This window comes from Bradysia coprophila, unplaced genomic scaffold, assembly GCF_014529535.1.
Source record: "Bradysia coprophila strain Holo2 unplaced genomic scaffold, BU_Bcop_v1 contig_324, whole genome shotgun sequence".
Classification (NCBI taxonomy): Eukaryota; Metazoa; Arthropoda; class Insecta; order Diptera; family Sciaridae; genus Bradysia; species Bradysia coprophila.
Window position 1 is genome coordinate 5,186,974 of NW_023503584.1, and position 13,414 is coordinate 5,200,387.

Sequence of the window (13,414 nt, forward strand, 5' to 3'; positions counted from 1 at the left end):
ATGTAGCAAGTCTTTGCAATAAACTTGTCTGTACAATTGTCAAATTTAGGGATGCTTCCATACAAGTTCCACTACAGTATAACTTTAAGACAAAATTACGCAAAGCCAAAGGAAGTACTAGAATCTGTAACGAAAATGTTGCATCAAAAGAAGTAATAGATTGCACGATTATATCACGATAGGATTGTTGTTTACAAAAGATTAAAAGGTTACTGAACAAGCAAATTTTACAAGACCCTTACAAATCTCAAAATCTCACATTTTGTTGGTTTTGTTTTTTGGCAATTTGTATCATACAGGAAAAGCTAGACTGCGATTTTCATTAAAATTAAATTGATGTAAGACCTGAAAATTATAAGATTTGCGTTAACTTAAATTAAGTGAGAGTCACAATCTCCTCAATCTACTAGCATTATGCTATCGGGCTGATTTTTGTTAATCTACATTTCCATCCGATTAAAAAAAAATCATATTCAATACTCGATACTTGAAAACAATTCTGAGTAGAGCATCCTCATAATTCTAATATATTTAATAAATTTGCTTACCATCTTTTGGCGGACTCGAACACGGCGGTGCATAACTTCCTAAATGATAACCTGAATACGAATTTTGATGCATTGGAGGGAATGGATAACCTAACGCACTTCTCGGACTTGGAAAACCTGAATCTTGTCCGCCTTGTGCACCAAAGTGTTGATAACCACCGCGTATCGCACCATACCTGAAAAATTCGTAATGATCTCTATTTAACGATAAGTATCATCCAATCGTATCGACTAAGTGTACAACATTCTTAACCTAGACCCCATACCCACACAATGTCCCCCCTTTATATTGCAACATTTTATTATGCAATGTATGCACGTGGCATGATAGAACGTGTCTGAAATTTGTTTTATAGCAAAATAAGAAACATTACGCATAAAATAAATTAATAAATTAATTTCTTAATTAAAAATCTGAATTTCATTACGAGTAAGTTTGTTTTGTTAGTCAAGATCAACATATTCATAAGAATTAAGTTCAAGAAAACATTTTCTTCTTTTAAATAATGCAAGAAAAGCGCACTTTGCTTACATTGTGTTGTACTCATTCGATTGTTTCTTTTTTTTAGATAAATAATTGTCCGTCAAACTTCAAAATGCAAAATTAAATTATCAACGACGTCTTACTGTGTCATGACTAGCTAAAAGGTAATGCGTTGGAAGTTCATAGACATATTCAAGTGTTTGAAAATTAGCTTTAAGCGTGCAATTCGGGATCGAATATCGGTTTAGTTCTACTATTTGTAATGGAAGGTTTTACTTTTTGAAGATTTAGATGTTCTAATAAGTTGATGAACTTTTATGACTTTTATATTGAGATGCTTGTATCGGAAGACGTATCAGGTTCGATAGTTATAACGTCATACGATTGCACAAATACAATACGATTGCAATGCAAGATTTAATTCGAAATGTTGAACTTTACAAATTTTGCAAGCTTTACTTTGTAATACTTTTGACACCATTGAAGAAAACCTTCGGCTTTTATTCACTAAATTAAATACCTCAAATTCTGAGAGATGAGTACGTTTGACCATCTTCTTCACTTCACTTTATTGTTTATTCGAATGAAAACAAAATTGAATTTCAAACGACGGTAATGGCAAGACAATTCAAAATATTACAGCGTACAGTTTTTTAGCTATAACACTCAACTGACGCAGATTGAAACATCTTTCCACTAAATTTGAACAAAATATATCCAACCGACGGCTTCGGTGTCCGTGTAAACGAAACGAAAAAGCTCTTAGAAAGCTAAACGTTGTGTTCGATAAACATTAAGCGTATACAACAAAACAGAGCCTCACAAAAAGAATGCAACAAAAACGGTATGGTCTCTTCAGAGAAATAAGTAAATGTAAGTTAAACGATTTGTTTCACAGGTCAATTTCAAAATTCTAATTTTTAAGTAAATAAATTTATTTTACATTGTTTCGCCGTCGCCGGTAGTATGTAATTTCAAATACCCATTTGGACAATTGAACATTTAACTTAAATCAACTCTCATCTGTTATCTACAATGACGATAGAATTTAACGATAAACTCTTTCTAACATCGTAATGTTAAATGTTGAAACAAATGAAGTAAAAGATTCTATTCCGATTTTTTGATAACTTTTATATTAAATCTGTCTGAGATGAAACGATGAATTAGTTAAATTTTGAAGTTTTAGGAATGAAATCCAGAAAATAATTTTTTTATTAGCTAACATTCTGGATGCCATTTTTTCTAAAATATAAAACCCACAGCTCGATTATAGCTGTTACAAGACAAGAGTGAGAAGATGATTCAATGCAGATTGTTCCATTTTATCATGTTGTATCTTATTGATTTAATCATTTTTTAAGTTTTTGTTGGTTTCTCAAGAAACAGGTCTTAAAAAACAACCGAAACATTAACCGAATTAGGTTTTATTTTTGAGTTTGAAACACAACCAATTTTTAATTGTACCAATCATAATTAACCGAATGGATTTAAATATTTTAATCAATCAACAAATAATTACTAACTTTCATCAGGCGTTTAATACGTTTAATAATTTGCGAAATCTGCACGGAACTTTTCGTAATTGAAATGGAAAAAAGTGAAACCACTTTTCGTGTAAAAAAAATAAACTTAATAAAGTCAGTCTCGACGGATGCATAATATCTGTCATTCGAAAACTCACACTCATTAGACAAACCGTAATACTATAACCAGCGTATAAAAATTAATCATCTTTAATGTGTAGGCATCCTGTACGTTGTATTTACATTGTCTGCGATGAGAATGTAAATGAAACTTACATGTAAGGTTTTTCGATGATTTACATGCTATGCGCGATCATTTACATGCTATGCGCGATCATTTACATGCACTGGTCGGAAATTTTTCGATGATTTTGTTAATATTTTCACTTCTCACAAACCACGATATAAATTGGAATTTACACAGGCAAAACTATTTTTTGGTACACGTGCCATCGATAACATTAAGAAAACACTAAAATCACCACTGAATTTACAATTTGAAACAACAAAATCAAAAAAAAAATTCACTGAAGCTGAGAATGACCACAATAAAGAAGTCAAATAAGTATCGCCGAAATGGCAGGCACGACCGATGCCTACTAAATGAAAATTAAATTTTAGTTCAAAATGGTTAGAAGTGGAAAGGTTCCGAAATGCTGTTTTATGCAAAATTGTTTCGTAGTTTTCATCTTAGACAATGTAAATACAACGTACAGGATGCCTACACATTAAAGAACAGTACAGAAGAGCCTATGTGAATGAGTAATACATGTGTGCGAAATTAGGCGGTTCGCCTTCGGCTCACACGCCACAAACATTGCACACATGTATTACTCATTTACATAGGCTCTGCTGTAATCTACTATTAATACTTGTAGTGAAGTAAAATGAATAGCAGAACAAATGAAGTAAATGATTTTGTGTCAAACAGAAGATGTGAATCTGTGAAAAGTCTGAGCAACGGTTCTAATTAATATATCACAGTACACGGCACACGTTTCTAAAAGCTTGAGTCCATCAAGAAAACATTTCTTTTTTAGAATTGTTGTCAAAGGATCGTCGTGGTCTCACCACTGCATTGATTTTTGGAAAAACTTATATCATGTACGTGTATATATTACATAAATGACAAAAAATTATTGTGCTCCCTAAGGTTTATAGACTCTTAGTTATAGTTAAGTTTAAAAACATTTTTATCTTCTTTAAGCTATCAACTTTTTACAAACGGCAAGCGTAAATTATATTGAATCCAAGGAGTGTCAAAGTTTTTTAGTATTGATGTAGATTTAACACTCGCAAGAAATTCATTTTTAGTGTTTTTGTACGGATACTAATTTGATCTAATTTGTGAAAAGCTTCAATTAGACATTCAAATATTCCTATAAAAAATAATTTCTAAACTGATATCGATGTTCTCACCTAATGATTCAAAAATTTTGAAAATAGATAGTCAAGATCACGAACAACGATCGTTCTTATTGATTTCTTACAAAACCCATCCTACTTTTCTTATTCTTGCGTTTCTGGTAGCTTCGCTCGGCTTACTCATATTACTCATTATTACTCATATTCATTCGGATAAAAAATAACTGGGAAATTACAGTCTAGAATTTCCACATTTTCCCAAAATTTTCTTAAATTTTCATACCATTTTCGTATTTTTCGTATTTCATTTTCGGCAAACAGATAAAACATAAACATACACTGGGCAAATCACAACGGCGCGGCGTTCGACAAAATTTACGTAAATACTTTTCAATGTAAGTCAAATGGCCTATTTTTAAGAATCCCATCAAATTATTAAAAAAAATTCCTAAATTCCTAAAAATTCCTCAGGAATCTTTTAGGAATTTTTAGAAATAAATTCCTAAAAATGTGCCCTGGTCCTCTGTTATCGTTGTCGTTGTAAAATAAACTATACTTTTGAACTTTATCAAACATTGCGCAATACTTTGAACAAGTGAAGTAAAAGACGTAAGGCTTTTTTCGTATTTCCAGATATGTTTATCGTTTCTGATAGGTTCATTAAGTTTGATGAAACTTTAAAAAAATTATATTTTAAATAAGTATTGCTAGCTTTTTGTGATCAGAATATTTTTGTATCGAAATAATATTCAAATGGAAATAAATACGAACAAAATATCGATGGAATACGTATATAATTTGTCACTAACCCGAATTATATTATTAAGACTGTGGTGTTTTAAAGAAATTATTTAATTAATTAATATTGACGAAACCCAGACAAGAAAAAATTTATTATCCGAAAATAAAATAATTAATGTGTCAATTATAAGTAGGTAACTAAATGAAACGAATCTATTAAAAGTACAAGTCGGTAAAATATTTTTTTTTTACAAAGCGAATCATTAAAATTACACTGAACCAGTTGAGCCCAAAAATAATTAAATTTTAATCGATAATGATAATTAGTATTTATATGAAATTAGCTATCACAGTAGTGTAATAACACTATTTTGAACCGGTAGTTATTTTACGTGAATTCTGATTAATTATAAGCCATTCGTCGGGTACTTTTCGTTTCCGTCGTACGAGACTTTTAGTGAAATTCATGGCAGAATTTTTTCCCTCTATTTTTTAACATAATTTTTTTTTTCCTATACAATGCGTTATATACCTCCAGAGTAATATACACCCATTAAGTGGTGTTGTTGTTTTTCAACTCTTAAATCAATATTTAACACAAAAAAGTAGGTATGGTGTGTATTGTATGTTTGGTATAATCGTGCTTTGAACAAGAGAAAAAAAAATGATTTCTATGTTTTCTTTTATTCATTTAGCTTTTCTAATCGATTTCGATGTTATGTGTTTCATGTTGAATATTGAATAAAAAAAAGTGAGTGAGCCATACATACATAACATTGCCACAATGCTGTCTGCCCTCGTAAAACGATAATACAAGTTGAGGTTAATGTATTTCTTGTTGAACTTTTCACTTTTTCAAATAACATATCGATTCCTGACCGATTATTTACCGTCTCAACGTATAGCCATTTATGTTTTCGTGAAATAAAAGCTAATTACCGTGGCAAACAATCAAAATCCAGCCAAAATTAAACGATCAATTAGGAGCGTAATAGAAGAAAGTTTTTTTTATTGGACCACGATAAATTGAAATTTGAGCTACGAGGATCTTGCTTGTGTCAATTATGATACCTTCCCTAAAAGCCTGGGAAAGTACTGTATCTTTTTAACTCAAACTCAGACAATAAGAGAATGTCGATTGAGGGTCGCTTCGGAACAAAAAGCAAAATCCGCGCATTGAAATGGGCTACGGTTTGACCAGGAAGTTCATTGTTTCAACTTTTAACAAGACAAGGACGAACAGAATAGTAGTCCGAGTTTTCCCGTTTTACGTTACTGTACCACAAATATTGGACAAAATATAAATCAATTAACCTTTTATGGACAAAATTATGACCAACACTTCTTCATCAAACACTAACGAATAAACCAAAATTGTGAAATTGAAAGAGAACCAAAAATTCTCGGAAGAAGAATCAATACAAAAAATTATCTGAAACCTGTTACCAGGTTTATTACGCTGACGGTTTAACATAACATATCCGATGAATAACGTTTGAAATTACAATTTTTCGGATGTAATCCGAATTAATATTTTATGACGGAAAATACAATGAAAACTAATGAACCGAACCCTCGAACGAACCGAAATAATTGAGTGAACAAAAATGATTGTAGTTAAATTAAAATAGCTAATTCGGTTCAGTTAGTTAAATATCGTTAATCGTATGGTGTTATGTTCTCAGTAGTGTTGGAAATATTATTTGAAATAGAATCACACGAGATAGGAACTATACACTATATTGATTCGATATATAGTTTTAACCCTGGACAAGTAACTCTAGTAATCGATAAGTGACATTTTTACGGTTACCTATACCTATTCTGTTAATCGAACGACCGGTCTGTCTTAATCGACAACTATTTTTTTTAAATCTCATAAAATATTGATGCTGAATGTCGTAAGACACAGGTAGAATCAAAATTTTAAATTTCTATTGAAGAGATCCTTAATCGATTGTTACCAAAACTATCACTGATGTTCTTAAAATTTAATAAGAACGGATATAAGGGTCGAGTCAAGTGGTCTTACTAAAATAACTCTTTCGTCGAATTGACTTGAAAATTCATAAAAAAAATAATCAAACAACGAACATACCCATGCTGCTGTAATTCCACAAACGCCGATTTACCGGGAATGGTTGTCGCACCTCCATCCAGATATTTTGGAGTGTGCGGAGCATCTGGTGCATCCATTCCGGAATGTGGCGTTCCTGGGGGGCCCTCGTAAGGGCTCCCCAAATCCGTAAAGTTAAGCGTGTTGGCGCCTAAAGAGGCCACTTTATCTAAATGTATGGTTGCGCTGTGGTTTATTCACTTCAGTCACTTGATCAAATCAGACCATTCACAACAATAAAAAATTATTTTTGATTTAATTTTCTTTCTTTCTTAATATAATATCGTAACAAATATTGAAACCTCTCAATTTATTACGGATGTTGTTTATAATATTTTTTTTTTTATTTTATAAAAACACTTCACCGTTAACAATCCGAAAATATTCGAGGTAAAATCCTGCTGTGCAACAGGGGTTGATTCCTTTTGATGTTTTTATATTCGACCGATATAATAAACAATATGAAACCACACCATGGAACACTGTGATCGAAACACTTTCACGTTGTGAAATCGAACGTGTTTGTGTTTTTAGAATGGAAATTGAATTGTTGAAATGTTGTTAAGTATCGCTGCACTTTTCTTTTCATTCATACCGAACTGAATGTCAAATCAAAACAAAATATTTATTTTTTCATCGATAAGTAAAAGTATATTTTGGTTGATAAACAAACTATTAATTGAATTATAAGTTTAAATGCAAAAGCTAAAAATTGTGTTTGCGATTATTATGCAAATACCGACGGTAAAATGAGTTGAAATCGAACGATATATACGAGTGAATCAAATTAACTAGTTTGTGGATTGTATTATGGTTTTCAGTAAGCTGGTGTAAAGCACAAAGTTCAAAAAAAAAATTCATTCATTTGTCACTTGGGTGATTTTCTTTTTAACTTTCCAGTTATAAAGCCGACGAATTGATTCAATCGATCAAAAATTAATTTGGTGCTAAACGACAAAATCAATATATAATCACAGCATTTATACTTCTAATTATTTCGTTTTCGCAGTAGGAACATAATATCCATTTAAATTGGTGTGCTAACCATTATATCCTTTATTTTCCAATAATACGTTTTTTTTTTTCACCCGCTTATACACACAATTATCTAGCACGATTCCAATAATGATACCAAAAACGATATCGAAAATTGTGGTATGAAAATTGGCGAACAATTCATCCCGAATTAAATTCAATAACACTAATTTTCGTAAACACACAAAACAAAAATAATGCCAGGGAAAAAAAACTACACACAGAGATTATGGTTAAACACAACCACTCCAATTTAGGTTTCGAGTGGTAAACGCACTATACAATTGTCACTAATTGTCGCAAAAACTGTCCAAATTATATATCTTCACCCATAATAATATAATCGCAGTCGATTTAAGCGAGTTAAAGATTTTAATGCCATACAATATTATATACAAATGTATGTTGTTATAATTTGTTAATAGAGCTAACGATATTGTTGCGCGACCAACCACGAACAAAGTGCGTGAAAGACTACTCACTGTGATCACTTCAACTTGTAAAAACTTAAAATCTATATATTTAAAATACCGACTGCGCTGTTATATTGTACGCCTTTGCATGTTTGCTAGACGTTCATTGGTTGTTATCGACCATTATGAGGCGGAGTAAAACAATTTTATATCTTTTTTATGTTGTTACAATGCAGTGGCGGCGTTTGTTGTACAAACACATCTTTATTATGTGGAAGACTGTTCTTTTATCGTTTCCTTTCAGAGATGGACAAACCAGTTGAACTTTTAGAACGTTTAGAAGCATTGATCTAAAAACAAGTCCACAAAAATAATTTCAAGAGAATAATGACAAGGCCAAGCCAATTGATTCGAAGAAAATTAAGCAAACTCCCGATGAATTTTTACGGTTCATTACATCTGAGGAATTGATACAAAAATTTAAGTAAAAATCTAGCCATTAAACAGTGAGAGTTAGGGTTTCTGTGAGAGAAAATTTATGGTCCATAGCGGATGCATTCCGTCTCACAAAATGTTCATTTACTAATTTCTATCTCGTCCAATTCAGATGTAGCAATAGCTCTCAGGAATTTTAACATGACAGAACAATAGATCTGTTCGAAATGACAAATTTCGAGTATTATACTTACTTAACGAACGATACTTGTAAGTTTAACTCTGTTCAACAGAAGATGAAGTTCATTAAAAAAATTATTTTTCAAATACTATAATGACTTCCCAACATTTAGCGGACGGCTAGGTCATCTATTATTGCCTGCGACGATAAGTAAAAACTATGAGCTCTAGCAATTGCAGTCTTTTATAGTACAATGTGTGGTAAAACAATTTTATTTTTCTGTGAAAGGTTTTTGAAAATGATTTGTTTAAAAGAAGTAACAGGACTGACAAAAATACTACCGATATGTCTGCTGTGCGTAAAAGGTTAAAATCAAATAGATTTGAATATGCCACCGAATTTGTATAGTCTGCAACCTTCAATTTAGTAATAAAAATTCAAAGGGCATTCTGAAAAATGAGTGGCCCAATTTTTTTGCATTTTTGACTATTACCAACTGAAGCATACCGAAAATATTCATATATCCAAAAAAAAGCCTACAAACACGACGTCACTGAAATCATATACACGCAGGCGTTACCATATATCAACCATCCTTGTATGGGTTGCATTGCATATAGTCTGCATCTAAACCATGAAAAACCGACCAGATAAAAGCAATAGTCTTGTTCGACGAGGTCATCTGGAAAATTCACAACTCCATAAGTTGTGCTTGTTATTATACTCGGTATCTCTCATACTGTCTTGTCTATAAGGAAAATGTGTGTATTTTCAACACGTTTCATATATTTATATCCACAGACAGCACAGTACACATATTATGTGAAGAAAACATTTTATACATTTTATAAAGTGCATTTTATATATTTTAAAAGAACAAAAAAAAATTTGCAGTAATTTTCTGTATTCTCGTGAATTTCCTTTCTTGGTGAAAAATTTCACATATAGCGATCGTTGAGTCATATTTTTGTGTAAATGGAAATATGTGGATAAAAGTGGTGTGAATAAAAAGCTTCCGTGAAAGTTTTTTTTTTCCTTAAATTTTTTGGTTTATTAATCGTTTCATGAGGATTTCATTTGAACAAGTATGAGGATGATAAAGTGGTTTGCTTCAATGAAGGAAGATTAAAAGGAAATCGCAGTTCTGTTTTGTCTATTATAATAATGTGTGGTGCGAATCACCGTCTACAAAATTAAAATCGGTCAGAAAAGGCAACCTTTCGCAGACTACTATTTCATCTGTTAACGACAGTGAAGAGCAACGACAAAAATAGACCATGAATCGTGATAATGTCGTCTTAAATAGAAACATTCATATTTAAAGTATTGACGTACAAGATTTTGTTTCAACTATGTCCAAATACTTGGATAAGAAGGAAGAGATTCGACAGTATGCTTGCTGTCTGTGACATGTTAATAATATTTTGAACGCCGTTGAATCGCAATATTTCGTTCATTTTTTATATTCACAAAACAAATGAGTTTCTTGTCAATTAATTGTGAGGAAATCGTTGTTTTGACTCGTGTGGTTGTATACTTCACCTTCGGCTCATCATACACTTCACACTCTTCAAATAACGATTTTCCGCACAAGTATGTAATCTACTATTTCCTAACGTCGTTTAGGAAAAACGTTGTTCCTAACTCAAAAGGATTTTTTTTAGCAAATTCGATTCCTCCCGCGAAAATTTTCGAAGGAAACTATGTCATGATTTCATCTACTTACTACATTTTCCTGCGACAGCGCGAACGCGGCATCATTTGTTTTGCAAACAATCATTTTTGAAATCTCCAAAATGAATTAGGCCTTGACTATCATCAATTCATATTTCAAGTTCTCACAATAATCAACACTCGCACTACACAATTGAATAGGGCTTGAATATCAATGTTTCTGCTCAAATATATCAATTTTTGTAACCAGATGTAAGCTAAAAATCGAGTGTGATTTTCTCAGATAGAAAAGCTGACAGACAAACCGTCCATTAATCGTTCGAAGATTAGAAACAGAAAGGTACGCAGTGACAATTGCAGTTATTTCAGACGCGAAAATGACAGTCGATGAAATTTAAATGACACACATTGCTGTGTGAACTTTAGATTTTCATTAAATAATGTCGCGCTACAAGCAGTACATTGGTTATTATATGGTTATTCTCGTTATTGCTGCAAATTATAGGTCGATGAAAGATTAATTAGCATTTGAAAATGTCATTCAGGCAAGGTAAGTTTAAAGAGTTGTCGAGTCAATTGGCGTTTAAATCACAGTGTACACATGTCCTGGTTTACAACAAAGTATGGAGGAAATGGTTGTTATCTGCTATGGAAATACTTTGAAAATATGTCACCTTAATTACCTCTTCCGTAATTTTCCTAACCCATATGTGACGACAAAGTACAGAAAAACATGAACGTTCCATAAATAGCAATGAAGCAAGCTTTAGAGATTGATACTGCGAAACGGTTATCGGTTACTGTCTCAAAATTTAATTCAGTCGCACATTTAGCACAACTACAGCAAGCATCAAACTTTGATGTACCTGTTCGTTTTGTTGGATTTCTCGAATCTCACTGAATGTGCTATTGATTCGCTTAATATCTATACGCTGCAAGCTGCAATAAAAATATCAAATGACATTCGCGTATCCGTATATACATCAAATCTACTACTTCTCTTGTTTATGACATATATCTTCGTTAGTTTTAACACACTTCTGCTATGTATGAAAACCACTGGCAAGTCTCCAAGTGATACTAAAAGTCTTCAAAGTGCGAAAACCGTAATTTCCTCCATATTTTCTTTCTTTCTTTACAAAAGAGCTAAACTTTTATTTATCTCATTGCTACATTTAGCGTAGCTTCTGAAAGCATAGAAATTATTATCAGAGGTCAGTTCAGAAACATCTACATTCATGGGTGGTACGGTTATTACCAGATGCGACGATAAACATTGTCTACCTATTCTCACTCTTCGTTGAAAAAACACGTAATTCCTTTTCTAATACAAATGTACAATTATGCAGCATGTTATAACACAACTCATCCATCAAACATGCAGAACATGGTAGTTGTACCATGTACAGTACATGTATTTCGTTAATAAAAAAACCGGCATTTTTGGCGGAAATAGAAAATCAGATTGCATGTAAGATTCAATTAAACCAATGTCAGAACAGTAGAGTAAAAATACCTGACGATTTTTGTGACCACATCTCAAGAAAACGAAACTATTAAACAAAAAGCAAAGAAAAAGGTAAAATTATTTTATCAACGTAAATGAGAACTCGCAAGTCGATTAATTGTTTTACAATCGAATATTACATTAGATACAGATACAGACAATCACAAATATTCGATCCCGAAATGCTCACTAAGACGGATCTTTCGAAAAAAAGAATTTAAAATTGCCACGAAAGTTAATGTAAACCCTTCGCTAACTAAAAGAGCATGCGAGACGGCCAACAACACCTTTCCATTCTAATTAACTGACCGTCGAATCCTTAAAAAATTCATCCATTTTTAGTTTATAAAAGGTAGGTCCTATTGGCAGGCGCCTGCCAATAGCCAGATATTATTATAATGACTATTGGCAGGCGCCTGCCAATAGTCAAAATATTATTAAAATGACTATTGGCAGGCGCCTGCCAATAGTGAAAGTATTATTAAAGTGACTATTGGCAGGCGCCTGCCAATAGCGAGATATTATTATAATGACTATTGGCAGGCGCCTGCGAATAGTCCAGAATATTAAAATACACTATTCGCAGGCGGAGAGGTGTAGGATGTCGAGAATATTAGATTAGTTGGCGCGGCGCCAACTAATCTAATATTCTCGACATCCTACACCTCTCCGCCTGCGAATAGTGTATTTTAATATTCTGGACTATTCAAATTTACAGCTCAATAATTTCTAATATTTCTCAGCAATCTATATGTTAATTAGCTTTTGAGAATTGCATAGAAAAGTTTATTAAATAAATTTTCTCCAGATGTAATCGCCTATTCTATGAAATGATGTGGACATTACAAAAGGTTAGAGATGACCCATTGGCACCTTGAATTTTTCTGCTAGTACTTTTTGTCTATGTGCGTTATTCGTCATCTCATCATATTATGAAGTGACTATTCGCACAATGTATGTACATACGAATAGCCTCTTCTTCGCTATTCGCACATTCTGAGGAAGTGACCTTTGGTCAAGGTCCAACAAAATGACGAAATGAGGCGTATTTCGTCAAAGGATAAATTCAGTAAAAAAACGAACACCTTCATCATTCAATTTGTAGGAGGATGAATTCAGTTGATCAATCAGAATACAGAAACCTTCCTTATTCAAGTTGAAAAAGTATGAATTCAGTACCAAACTCATTCTGTACACAGTTTGTAAACGGATGAGTAAATTTGGAACAAACCAAACTCTTACCTTTTACAGTTAGTAGAAGGATGAATTCAGTTGAAACAAATCAAACTCTTTCCTTACACAGTTTGTAGGAGAATTAAAAACCAAACTCTTTATTGACACTGTGTGTAGAAGGATGGATTCAGTAGAAACAAGCCAAACTCCTTCCTC

The 13,414-nt window shown here is 32.4% G+C and overlaps 1 protein-coding gene across 5 annotated transcripts in view; it reads right to left on the reverse strand.

Annotated features, from left to right (window-relative positions):
- Nucleotides 1-8,278, reverse strand: part of LOC119079675 (homeotic protein distal-less) — a 55,031-nt gene extending 46,753 nt beyond the window's left edge. For 3 of the 5 annotated variants that reach the window (XM_037187729.1, XM_037187730.1, XM_037187727.1), the window contains exons 1-2: nucleotides 6,763-8,278; nucleotides 549-745 (exon numbers count right to left, since the gene is read on the reverse strand). In XM_037187729.1, coding sequence (XP_037043624.1) covers nucleotides 549-745; nucleotides 6,763-6,860 — 295 coding nt within the window. In that variant the 5' untranslated portion in view covers nucleotides 6,861-8,278. The remainder of the gene's footprint in view (nucleotides 1-548; nucleotides 746-6,762) is intronic. The other 2 variants (XM_037187731.1, XM_037187732.1) reach the window with 1 other exon arrangement.
- Nucleotides 8,279-13,414: the final 5,136 nt, after the last annotated feature.